The following is a 12,737-nucleotide window of genomic DNA, read 5'->3' as shown; positions in this document are numbered from 1 at the left end:
CCTTGAGCTTGCTATCGGCCGTGTCGGATCCGAGGATCGGCTCTGAACCCATCAGTGAGAATAAAGGCGAGATAAACAACTCACATGGAACGTTATGGTAAGTACATAACTTCTATTTTTTATATTATAGTACAGTTACACAAAAATGATTGAAATGAATTGTTTGCTGTTTAACTTGGAAACCAACAACATATTATCCCCATTTCTTGCTACTCTTGATTTTCATTTTTAGATAACTCATCCTGCAAAAAAGAATCAGCAACTAACATTGTCACTGTGTTACGAAACAGTTCTCTTAAGGGAGATTTGAACAATACTTTAAAGACCAAAAATGAGAAAAATAAAGCAAACGTCTCAGAAACCACAGAAAGGATTAAAACAGTCCATGAAGCGGTACTAGGTAACTATAAACAAACACCTAAAAGTGGAAGAACCATTGCACAAAAAGGAGATTGTGCCTTGCATGAAATGGAATCAACACAGCTAATACAAACTGAAAGTAGTCCTGCTGTAAAGGAAGATGCAAGATTAGTACCATATAATGATTCCCCATGTATCCTACCACTACCACTACCACAGATCTCAATGAAAATCATAAAGGATGTGGAAACAAAGTTGGTTTATTCCAATGAACAGTACATCTCACATGAATTTGCTGAATCCAAAGCAAGTACTAGTGCACAGTCAATGCACCAGAATCTACAGAAGTTACATTTCACAAGTAATTTTAATTCTGGAACGCTGCAGCGTCTTGATATGTGGCTTGAAATGGCTTTAAGTAAGGCCACTTCCTTCTATACACAGAAAAAGTATTCACTAGCAGTAGAACAGCTTAAATCTGCTATTCAGGTATTGAAGTTATTAAAGAAAATATGTGTATCCATAGCATATCAATTCATTAATGTGTCATAATCTATGTAAAGTAATAATTTTATTAATATCTCACACTTGATTATTAGACAGTTTTATAGACTGCTTCTTGATACTGTCATTTTTTTGTATTAACATGGAAGATGAACTGTTACTTGTTTTAGTTGAACTGTATTCCTGATTCTGTATTTGCTTGACTTAGACAGAGTATGCCCAATGTTTGAGGGAAGAATTCATGGCTGTTGCTTGTCTAACACAAACACTCCATAAGCATGAGTTGTGAAATATATGCAAGCCTACCTAATATGAAGGAGCTGAGAATGGAAAATGTTAGGGCAAATAGAAGCATGTAAGGCAAAAGTGCCAGGTATGAGATTTACAGTAGGGAACTGACATAACATAGTTTAACAGGCTTATGAAATATTGTGTGCTTGTTCAACTGGAATTATGTTTTGGAACTGTAATATTGTAAGTTTTACAAGAAAATGTTATGTACAATACAGATACAATTTAGGAAAGCAGAGAGGGAAGAAGTATAGATGCAGTCATATTGTTTAGAGAGAAATGTATACGGTATGTTCTCTGAAAATGCAGCCACAATGTGAATACATACAAGAGAGCTAATGATCAGTGTGAATTCTGATAGGTTGATAGTAGTCTGTCATTCGAGAATACAAAAGTTGAAGTGGTAGGAATGCTTGAATTGAAGAATCGCCTGGCTACAGTGGATTTGTTCCTGCAGGATATTTACATGCCAAAGACTCAGAAAATATATGTGTATATTGTAATATTTGTACTAACTGACTGCATAAAGTGGTGAAAGTGGTAACACTGCATTGTATATGTAGTTTGTTAGTGGTGTACACATAAGGGAATTTCATTGACTGCAATAGTAAATGTATTTATTATGCTTGGTATAAACTACTATGTGTACTGGTAAATATATAGCTCCAATGCTGTCTATTTTCGTCTGATTTAACATGGGGGTTATCAGATCTGGTCAGATCTGATCTTGATGCTTTATATCAGAATATTGGATCTGAGAGCTCTGACTCCTCCCCTACCTTCAAATCCCGCCTCCTGGCTGATTTACCCCAGATCTTGTTTGCATCCTGTTTTACCAGAGCACTTTAAGGCAGAAGGGAGATACTTATTCTCAAAGGCTTACGTCCCCCTCAGATAGGGTCCAAAATGTCCTTTGATACAAAGGTTCCTTATACTTCTCCATCTAGGGATAGAAAGAGGGAGAAAGAGAGAGAGAGAAAAAAAATACAGGGAGAAAGAGGGATAAAGATCTAAAGAGAAATACAGAGATAAACAAAATGAGAAGAGACAAGAAGAGAGACGGTAGAATAATAGAGAAAAAGGCCTCTGGATCCAGTCACTCTTTTGGGTTTGGCGCCTAAGTTGTCGAGGCATTTGGCTTCACCTGCAACTTGGATCTCAACTCCTTCCCTGAAACCTACCTTTTCTCTGTGGCCAGTCAGCCAAGGACTTCATTCACCTGTACTTCACCTGTACTTCAACAAAAACTGCCATCAAGAGCAGCATCTGTAGCTTCTTTGAGGTCTGCATGATTTACCAGAAGTCTAACCAGGTTGGATGGTAACTGTATAATGAGGAAACTCCTGAAGTTGCAGATTCAGTTGAGGGTCCTCCTGGTGCTATCTCCAAAGAGAGGGCCAGGAACGGGCCCTTTGATACTGTCCAATCTTTTTCTGACACAGCCTTCCTTTCTGGAGCTGATGATTATGAGTTCGAACCCCTTCACTGCACCAGTGTCGGATCAGATAGACCTGGAGACTTTGGCTTCAATATCTTCCCTTATTTTCTTGATAGCGGTACCTTCTGGTCAAGAAGAGTCCCAGAACTGAGTGTCGGGTTGGAGCTCTGACAGTGGAGTTGACTGAAGTTTTCGGAACCGTTCCTCCCACTTGGTGCTTTGACTTTGAACAGATCAGCTCTGAGGTCCTCAAAAGCCCCCCCCCCCCCCCAGATGCCATGATGGTAGTAGTAGCCATAAAGAAGGAATTGTCTGAGGAAAGTTCCTCTCTGCATCCCCCTAACAGGGAGTCAATGGTATTAGAAAGACTAGGGAAATAGACCTATGCATCAGTGATGTTCACACTTGCAGAGTTGAATTATCTATCACATCTCACATGCTTCCAAAGAGACTTGAACAAGGAGCTTTCCAAATCTCTTTCAGATAACTTACCTGCGGACATCTATGAGGCAGTGAATGCCCAAATGTCTGTCGTACAGTCTACTTCAAACATGGCCATATGACTGCTGTTGTATGCAGCTGAGGATATATCAAGGGCAACCAGTACAGTTACCATGCAACACTATGCCTAGATGCAGCTATGTGACTTCTTGGAAAGCTTCAAGGGTTCCACCCTGTTTGGATATAAAGTAAAGAAACACTTACAAGGAGTGAAAAGGACAGTAAGATATTGTCTGACATAGGAATCCATTTTTCTACTCATTAAAGATCCTATTCCAGGAATCAAAGAGGAAGTAAAAAACTGTGGTTTACAAAATTCCCACATGAGTGGCAGCTAGACCACAGAACCTTCAACCTTGTAACCCAGAAATGGGGTTCCCCGAAGGTGGACCTCTTTGCCTCCCACACCAATCATCAGCTCAGCAAATTCCGCACCAGGGAACCTCACAGCAAGGCCTGGAAAGTGGATGCTGTATCCTTCCAATGGGTAAACCTCTCAAACTATGCATTTCCCCCTCTACCACTCATTTCAAGGGTACTGCTCAAAATAAGGGAGGAAAAACCAAGGGCAATCTTGATGTTTTTCACCAGGATACTCCTGGGCATAGGCCTCCCTGAGGTAGAGGTGGAGGCAGTTTGAGGGACACCACCGGGGAGGAAGAAGTGGACCGCAAAACTAAGGTTTTTGTGGGTCCTTCACTGAGAAACATTACCAGTGTCCCTAAACAGTTTCCCGGCTGCTGTTCTCTGGAGGAAGTTAGGGGATGTTAACCTTACATCCTTTACCCTGGCAAACTATAACTTCTTATTTATGATTGCTAAGGATAATCACCAGATGCTATACCATACCATTTTGGCTTCCCAAAGCAAATATAGAATATTCCTGATTTTCCACCCAATCAGTTGAAATCCGCAGCAATAGAAGTATCAAAGTTGTTAAACAAAAGAGTCATCCAGGCAGTCCCTCCAGACCAGTTAGGATCAAGAGTCTATTCCAGTTTCTTTTTAGTTCCAAAAAAAGACAGGGGACCTTAGACCAATATTGGATCTCAGTAACCTAAATCAGTGTGTCAGACAGACAAAGTTCTGGATGCTCACGGTGCAGTCTATGTTACTTCTATCGAGAAAGGATGCTTGGATGTACTCTGTCGATCTCCAGGACACCTACTACATTATCAAGGTCCAGAGGCACTCCAGATTTCTCCATCACCATCTGGGAGCCAATCATTATCAATTCAGAGCACTACCATTTGCTCTCACCACAGCCCCCGGATGCTCACCAAAGTTATGGCAGTAGTAGCAGCTCATCTCCGACTGCAGGAGATCCATGTCTTCCCATGTTTAGACAATTGGCTCCTAAATGCTATCTCCAAGGATCTACTACTACATCAAATGTTCCTCCTCACTCTTGCAAACAAATTAGGAATATCAGTCAATCACAAGAAGAACAAATTGCATCCCACTCAGAACATAGATTTTATAGGGTGCCAGACAGATACAGGCCAACAAATTGCAGAACTCCCCCTTGTAAGAGTTCAGTCGTTAAAGTTTGTAGCCTATCAGGTGGCACAACATCCACTTCCACAGGCAAGACTCATCCTCCATCTTTTAGGGCTGATGGCTTCTACTATTACTCTGGTCTCATTAGTGAGATATCACATACGAGTCCTTCAGTGGACCCTGACAGTACAATGGTCACAAAAACGTCACTCCCTATACACCAGCATATGGCTAGCTCAAGTATGCAGGGATCACATAAGTTGGTGAGCACTTCTCTGTTGGTGGCACAGGGTAAACTTTTTTGCCAACACCTGCTCCCAGTGCCACAGTCACCACAGAAACCTTCCTTCTAAGGTGGTGCGGTGACATCTTGAAGGGAAGTCAGTTCAAGGGAAGTGGTCAACAGCAGAGACCAAATTTCACATCAGTGTCTTGGAGATCTGAGCAGTTCTTCTAGAGTTGCAGGCGTTTCAGGACCTTCTATCCAAGGGTATAATTTCCATTCACACAGGCAATATGTCTGTGGTCTGATACATCAACAAGCAAGGTGGAACATGTTTGTACACTCTTTGCCAAGAAGACATATGAGGCCGGCAATGAGCAATGTCTTCAAACCACGTTCTAGTGGCAATGCATATTCCTGGGACATCCAGTATATTATTTGACTGGCTGCATAGGACTGTCCTATTACCTCACGAGTGGTCTGTCAGACAGTGGCAATGGAGATTTTCAGCCACTGGAGCCAGTCTTGCTGTGACCTCTGTGCTTCTTACCTCAACAACAAATGCAGTCGTTATTTCACCCTCATCCTACCACAGGTACAATCACTGAGAGATGCTTTGGTCCATTTTTACCCCCCTGGTCTCCTTTCCTCTTTCCTACCAGTTCATCTTCTCACGAAGTTTATTCGGAAAGCCATGAGGTGCAAGGCCAGAATAATCTGCATTGCCCCTTTTGACCTTGGCAGGTATGGTTCCCCTTTCTTTGGCCTCATCTGCTACACCCACCATGGGTACTGGATCTCATTCCGAATCTACTCAGTCACCTATCTGGGATGCCTCTACTGGATCTTTAGTCCCTAAAACTAACTAAATTGTTTCTCCAATTTTAACAATAGCCAGAGATGCCAGGCTTTCTTCTCCTATAGTCTACATAATTTCTTCTTCTCAGAAGGAATCAAACAAAAGACTTGGAGAAACAAATGGAAAGAGTTCTCTACTTGGGCATCCTTGTAGTCCTTAGACCCTTTCTCAGCCCTTTTTCTAGTGATACTGGATTTTCTTTCTGAACTTTTTATGTGAGGTTCTAGTTACTTTACTATAAAAGTCCAGATGGTCGCCATTTCAAATTTTCACATAGGACATAGTGACTAGTCTGTTGTATCACTTAAGTTGACCAAAGCTTTCCTCAAGGGACGTTTTTATTGAGTCCGCCTGTTCAAGATCAAGTTCCACCATGGGACATTACACTTTTACTACAATCATCTACCTGAAATCCCTTTGAATCATCAGCATTAGCAGATTTAAAATTCCTTTCTTGGAAGATTAGATGTGATGTTGTCCTATCTCACCTCCATTCATTGCTGGCTGAGTTTGGAACCAAGAATCAGTTCCGACTCGGCCTATACAAAAGCTCGAGAGCTTCCACCGGCTCGTGGCTACAGCCTATCCCATCATGAACAGGGAAATATACCCAGATCTCGTTTGCCGCTAAACAAGATCGGGTGCTTCCATGCAGGCTCTAGGTTAAGTGAAATTTTTCCTTCTTCTTTTTTATTGAAATTACTTAAAAGTTTCTATTTTGTGTGAATTTTATATTTAGACTAGGTTTAGCACTTTTTTGAGTGTTCGTTGCTGTTGTTGGTTGTTTGTAGTGGCCATTATTCTTACGCTAGGCCTGTTTTGTCTTATCCCTATCCCGGCCTCCAAACACGTTTAAATTAGAGAGTTTTGGCTTAATACTTTCCGTTCCCTTCCTTGTCAGGTAGTCCATTTAAGTTAGAGGGCTCCCTTCGACCCGTTTAACTTAGAGGGCTTCCCCTCCATTTAGTCGTTTCAGATTTCAGAGGCCACTCCTCCAGTTTCTCCTTTTGTACTCTAATTTTATACAGTTTTTTGTTTAAACTTATATTAAAAAAAAAAGTTGTTGGTTTCTTCTAGTTACTTGTTTGGCTATGTGTGGGCTAGTTACAGACTCCTCCTCCTGTCTTGTAGTTTAATATATCAAGTTTGTTGGTTGTGAGTTAACCTTTAAAAAAAAAAAAGAAAGAAAGGAAGTTGTTTGTTTTTTCTAGTTATCTTACTTGTCTGGTCGTGTGTTGACTGGGGTTAGGATGTCAAAGGATACTAAAGAATCAAAACCTTTGGGTTTTAAAAAATGTGATAAATGTAACCAGAAAATGTCACTGACCGATGGACACACCAGCTGTGTGTATTGTTTGGGTGCTGTCTACCTTCAAGAATTGTGTTCCTTCTGCCATACCTGTAGTTCTAGTGTGCTAATTGAGAGAAGAAACAAACTGATAGTGAGAGGCTTGCTAAAAATGTGATTTTCAGAGGCTATAGAAGGGGATCAGGGTTCTTCAGAAATGACTCAACAATCCCCATCTTCCAGGTCTGAAAAATCAACCAAGAGATCATCTTCTGTTGATCCACTATTGGAGCCAATTAAAAAGATTGCTAAAGACTCATCTTTGGACCCCGAAGGCTGTCGGGCCCGACAAATCTCCCTCTTTGGCTCCCATTGTTATTTCTGAGCTGACAGAGTTCCAGTTTCGAAGCCAGCCCCCAGTCTTGGAACCGGTCTTCCCAGTGCTGAAATTTCCTTTTTTACAACCTGTGAGGTTTCCAACTCCATCCTCTCGATCCTCCAGGAGTCTGCTGGACGATAATGTGGAGCGGGTGGTCAAGAGGCTCTTACAGATGCCGGCGCTAGCCAAGATACTGTCGACTCCAACCCAGAAGGATTTGGGGCCAACCATCATCTCTTTCCCCTCATCGATTCCTCCTCCGACCCATTACAGGGCTTTGGAGCCAGAGTGCCTGGATCCAATTGTAGTGGAATCGTCTGTGCCGAGACCTGTTCCAGGATCTTCGGGCCTGACTACCACTTCGACTTCCTCGGTTCCATCAGATTTCGAGAGGTCTAGGAGCCAAGACTCTACCATCGGGTCCAGGGAGGAGATTCGAGTTGGACAGTTGTCCGACTCGAATCTACATTTCAGGGCTTCGGTGCGGGTGAGCTCGGCGCCTACATCGGCCTCGGAGCCCACCTCCTTGGTTCAGGGGGGTTCTTCTGGTTCCTCGGAGCAGGGCCGGAGGGGCTTTTGAGGTGATGAGGAGAATGCTGTCACCTCAGATGGCTCTGCTCTCAGTTCCGAGTACTCTTCTCTGCAGAGTGCCAGTGTCCGTCTCTTTGCCATCACTCCCACCCAGGCATGGAGACCCAAAGCCCCAGGACCCCCCATTGGGTGAAACGATCTCTTCCAAAACCTCTGCTGAATACCCCTCTGAGGAGGTCCCTTGGAAGAGATTATGCAAGAGGAAGCATTTAGACTCCCCTGAGGAGTCCATCACTTCAGACATGGACTTTGATGAGTCAGAAGGGTCCCCACGGTCACCCTCTGAGGATGTCTCTTTTCTGGACGTCCTAGAGATCCTTAAGCAGAGAGGTGACTGGAAACCCATCAACCCTTGTGAGAATGAGTCTGTGTACCTTGAAGCTTTTGTGTCTCGCCCTTCCACCTCATAGGTGTCTCCGCCTTTCGACCAACTCATGAACGTAGTCAGTCAGATGGTGTGGGGCTCTGTGGACTCAGTGGAGCCTGTTCCTAGGAGGCCAAATAGATTCATCACTGCACCTTCAGATAGGGAATTTCCAAGTAAGAGTGTCCCAGTGGTGCTATGGTGATGGCGGCAGCCACCAAGAAGGAATTGTCTGAGACATCCTCATTTGTCCATCCACCAAATAAAGAATCTCAAACGATGGACAGATATGGAAAGTGTATGTTTTTTTTCAGTGTCCTTTGCCCTTCGGTCGCTCAACTACCTGACCCATTTCACTAGGCTTCAGAAGGATCTCCTGAAGGAGCTAGGAGTTAAGCTCCAAGGTTCTGTAGCTGCGGGGGTCTCGGACAAGGTTATGTCCCAGCCCTCCACCTTAAATTCTGTCGTGAACTCCATGCAGCTTATTTCCTAAGCAGCCGATGGAACGAGTAGGGCAGCGGATACAGGAATTTCCTTAAGGTGGCACTCCTGGATGCACTTGTGTGATTTCGCAGAACCCTTCAAGTCTTCCTTTATTAATGCCCCTTTTCATGGCTCATCCTTGTTTGGGCAAAAAGCTAAAGAGACCCTAGCCAGGTGCAAACAGGAGGGAAATACTCTTTCTGCTGTTGGAGTCTGTTTCTCCCTACCTACCAGACCTTATCCCAAAGGTCAGAAGGGGGGAAAATGTGGTTTTGTAAGTCCCAAACAGCTTTCCCAGATGCACGTGGTGATTCTTCCCCCAGGGGCAGAGGGGGAAGTAGCGATGGAAGATACCTACCACATGGCAGAAGGGGTCTGCAAAACCAGGGTGACAGGTTTGGGAGGGTGGCCTAATGGTTAAGGTGTTTGCCTTACAAACACAAGGTGCAGGGTTTGAGTCTCAGAAGGGATAATTGGCTAGGCTTAAAATGGCTCGCAAGGGCAGTTAGCTTAGTACTAACCTATGAACCTATAAATCCTTTCAGCGCTGCTGAGCGAAGGACTGTCTGTCCATCTCTGGAGCAGTCGGGGGTCGCTTGTCGTTATACCCAAATGCTTGGCTAGAAATCACAAGAGACAAATGGGTACAAATGATCATATCCAGAGGTTATTGCATACCCTTTTCCTCTCCCCCATTAGTAATAAAATCAGTCCCAGATGTTCCACCCAGTCAAAAGGATCATGCAACTCTAGAGGTACAAATGTTGCTAGGAAAAAAGAGTCATCCAAAATGTTCCCACAGACCGAATTGGATCCAAAACTTACTCAAGGTTCTTTTTAGTTCCAAAAAAGACAGGGGACTGGAGGCTCATTCTGGATCTCGGCAGACTAAACAAGTCCATCAGGAAATCGAAGTTCTGGATGGTGACACTGCAGTCGATACTCCCCTTTCTGGGGAAAGACGTGCTGGATGTGCTCGATAGCTCTCCAGGATGCTTACTACCACATAAAAATGGACAGGTGATCCAGGAGACATTTGCGCTTTTGGCTGGGGGCCAGCCACTACCAGTTTCGAGCTCTGCCCTTTGGTCTCACTATAGCCCCCAGAGTGTTCACCAAATGCATGGCAGTAGTTATGGCTCACTTGAGGAGTCTAGGATTCCGAGTGTTTCCGTACTAACCTCCACCACCAAGCATCTACTAACAAGAGCGAGAGACACCACCATTCACCTTTGCTCCCAGCTAGGCATCACGATAAACTTCAAAAAATCTGGCTTGTTGCCATCACAGCATATCGTATTTATAGGGGTAGACTTGGATATAAGACAAATGTTGGCCAAACATCCCCTCGAGCGGATTCAAACCTTACGTCATCAGGTCAAGAACCTCTTAACCAAGAAAGAAATACAGGCAAAGGTTGTTTTGAAAGTTGTGGGTACCATGGCGGCAGCAGTAACTTTGATACCTTTAGCTCACTTACACATGAGGATTCTTCAGTGGCTATTATTCATCCAGTGGTCCATGCAGGAGCTACCCATGTCTCACAAAATTGTCATAACAGAATCCTGCAAGAAAGATCTGTGCTGGTGGCTTCATTCCACTTAAGTGACCTTAGGTTGACCGTTTGCCTTTCCACAACCAGTAGCCACAGTGACTACGGACACTTCTCAGATAGGGTGGGGAGCATTATCTGGGGAAGACTGTCCAAGGTGTTTGGCAGGAAAATGAGTACCACTTGCATATCAATGTCCTAGAGATGAGAGTGGTGCTTTTGGCATTGCAAGCATTTCAGAACTCCTTTCCACTAGGAACAATTGCAATTCAGATGGACAACATGTCGGTGGTGTGGTATATAAACAAACAAGGAGGAATCAAATCCAACTCCCTATGTCGCAAGGCCCAGAGAGTATAGCAATGGGCAGTCTCTTCTCAACGTTTTCTGATAGCAATGCACATCCCAGGGAAGTCCAATGTGATAGTAGACAAACTCAGCAGAGCTATTCTGATGCCTCACAAGTGGTCCCTAAAACAGGAGGTTGCGGAAGAGATTTCCCACATGTGAGGCCAGCCTTGCTGCATCCTCTTTGCCACATCTGTGAATGCCAAATGAAGTAGCTACTTTTCCCCGACCCCCCCTCCGGGGGAGCCACCAAGAGATGCACTTGTACACGATTGGCCCTCGGTCTCCTCTATGCCTTTCCCCCTTTCCCTTTGATCCCCAAAATCCATCAGAAAGCCAGTGCATTGAGAAGCAACTTGATACTCACTGCCCCATACTGGCCTCGTCAGATTTGGTTCCCCTTCCTATGGCCCTATCTCCAGGAGAAGCCGTGGGTTCTGGACCCAGATCCAGACCTCCTGACTCATCCATCAGGAATGCTTCATCCTTCAAATCAAACCCTCAAACTGACAGCTTGGCTACTCCATTTCCACGTATACTCAGTCTTCCAGATATTTCCCCTGCAGTAAAACATATTTTGATTTTGTCTCATAAGACCTCAACTAGAAAATTGTATTCTAGCAAATGGAAAAGATTTTCATGTTGGGCTTTCAACAACCATTTTGACTCCTTTACTGCGCCTATAACAACTGTCTTGGATTTTCTTGCTATGCTTTTTGATGAAGGTGCAGCTGTGGCTACTATCTGAGTCCATCAAACTAAAAAGCCTCACAGTGAACCGTAAAACTGATTTATTAAATTTAAAGTATTCAATTGTATTTATTACTGCTTGGTAGTAACTTGATTAAAGTGTAGCTATCATTCTAAGTCTTTTGGATTAAGCACTTGGGCTTCAGACCAGTTGTTTTACATTAGGAAGGTTTGTGGTCTGCACTGTGGTGGCAGGACAGGTAGCTTACATCCTTCTAAGTTGGGAACTGCTGATTGAGGGCTCAGTGTCTGTTATTCTAAAAGTGTATTAGTTCTGGTTTAAGCAGTTGGGCTTCAGGCCATTTATTTTACATTAAGAAGGTTTGTGGTCTGCACTCTTGTGGGAGGAGGGGCTGGACTCTGCCGTTCTGAGCTGGGAATTTCTGGTTAAAGGCTTATAGTGGCTGCATATTTGAACTGTTTCTTACTGAAATTGGTACACCTTGTTTGCTGTAGCATAGACTAGATCCAGGCCTGCTGAATCTAGCTTTGTTTGTATGCTTGTTGTTTGTTTGCTTATTTCCCTGAAACGCTATTTCCACCTAAAACGCGGCTTTTCAGCACTTCTGTGGATCCCTAGTGATATCTGCATTGCTTACTGTACTTATTTCCTTGTTTCACTTGAAAGAAAGTTACTGTTTGTCGTTTTTGCATTTAAGTTACCTGTAACACATTGCATTTAAGTCACCTGGCACTTGCTCACTAAAGCAATTATATAAGTCAGCACTAAAAATTTAAAAGCACTACACCCTCACAAACTCCCCTTGAGTACCTTGTTCCCCATTGGCCCTTTTTTTTCAATTATAAAGGAATTCCCAATACTATTCTAGCATGTCCATAGGTCAGTTGTCAATCTCCTCTCCGGTCCAGCTGGTGAATCTGGGAATCTTGAGGCAATGTTACAACTGCCTCATGTACACAGACAACCCTCTCCTCCTCCCAACAAATTCCAACACATGTGAGAGATGCAACCATATAGCCAAACTGGAGGCCAAGCTCTCTCAACTCAGTACTAGCGTCTCCCAACAAATTCCAACACATGTGAGAGATGCAACCATATAGCCAAACTGGAGGCCAAGCTCTCTCAACTCAGTACTGGCGTAACCAGTCAGGAGGAGAAGGAAACCACACTCACTACAATTCCAGTCTCACATAGACCTACCACGACAGCAAACCAAACACATAAACACACAAAAACATACTCGGAGGCTCTAAATAAAAATCTGCCTAAGCATCAGAGACCTCCAAAGCAGACACCCAAGCAACCGCTACCCCAAAACAAAACACGTGCAACACATAGCTCACA

At 43.7% G+C, this 12,737-nt stretch overlaps 1 protein-coding gene across 1 annotated transcript in view; it reads left to right on the top strand.

The window, feature by feature from the left end:
* SPATA16 (spermatogenesis associated 16) overlaps positions 1-12,737 on the top strand; it is a 2,543,770-nt gene that overhangs the window by 537,585 nt on the left and 1,993,448 nt on the right. The window contains exon 2 of the mRNA XM_044070135.1: positions 233-849. Within this exon, the coding sequence (XP_043926070.1) occupies positions 233-849 (617 nt within the window). The remainder of the gene's footprint in view (positions 1-232; positions 850-12,737) is intronic.

This window comes from Protopterus annectens, chromosome 4.part1 (assembly GCF_019279795.1).
Source record: "Protopterus annectens isolate FY-2018-M chromosome 4.part1, PAN1.0, whole genome shotgun sequence".
In the NCBI taxonomy this organism is placed as follows: Eukaryota; Metazoa; Chordata; order Ceratodontiformes; family Protopteridae; genus Protopterus; species Protopterus annectens.
This window is presented reverse-complemented; position numbering and strand designations above follow the sequence as displayed.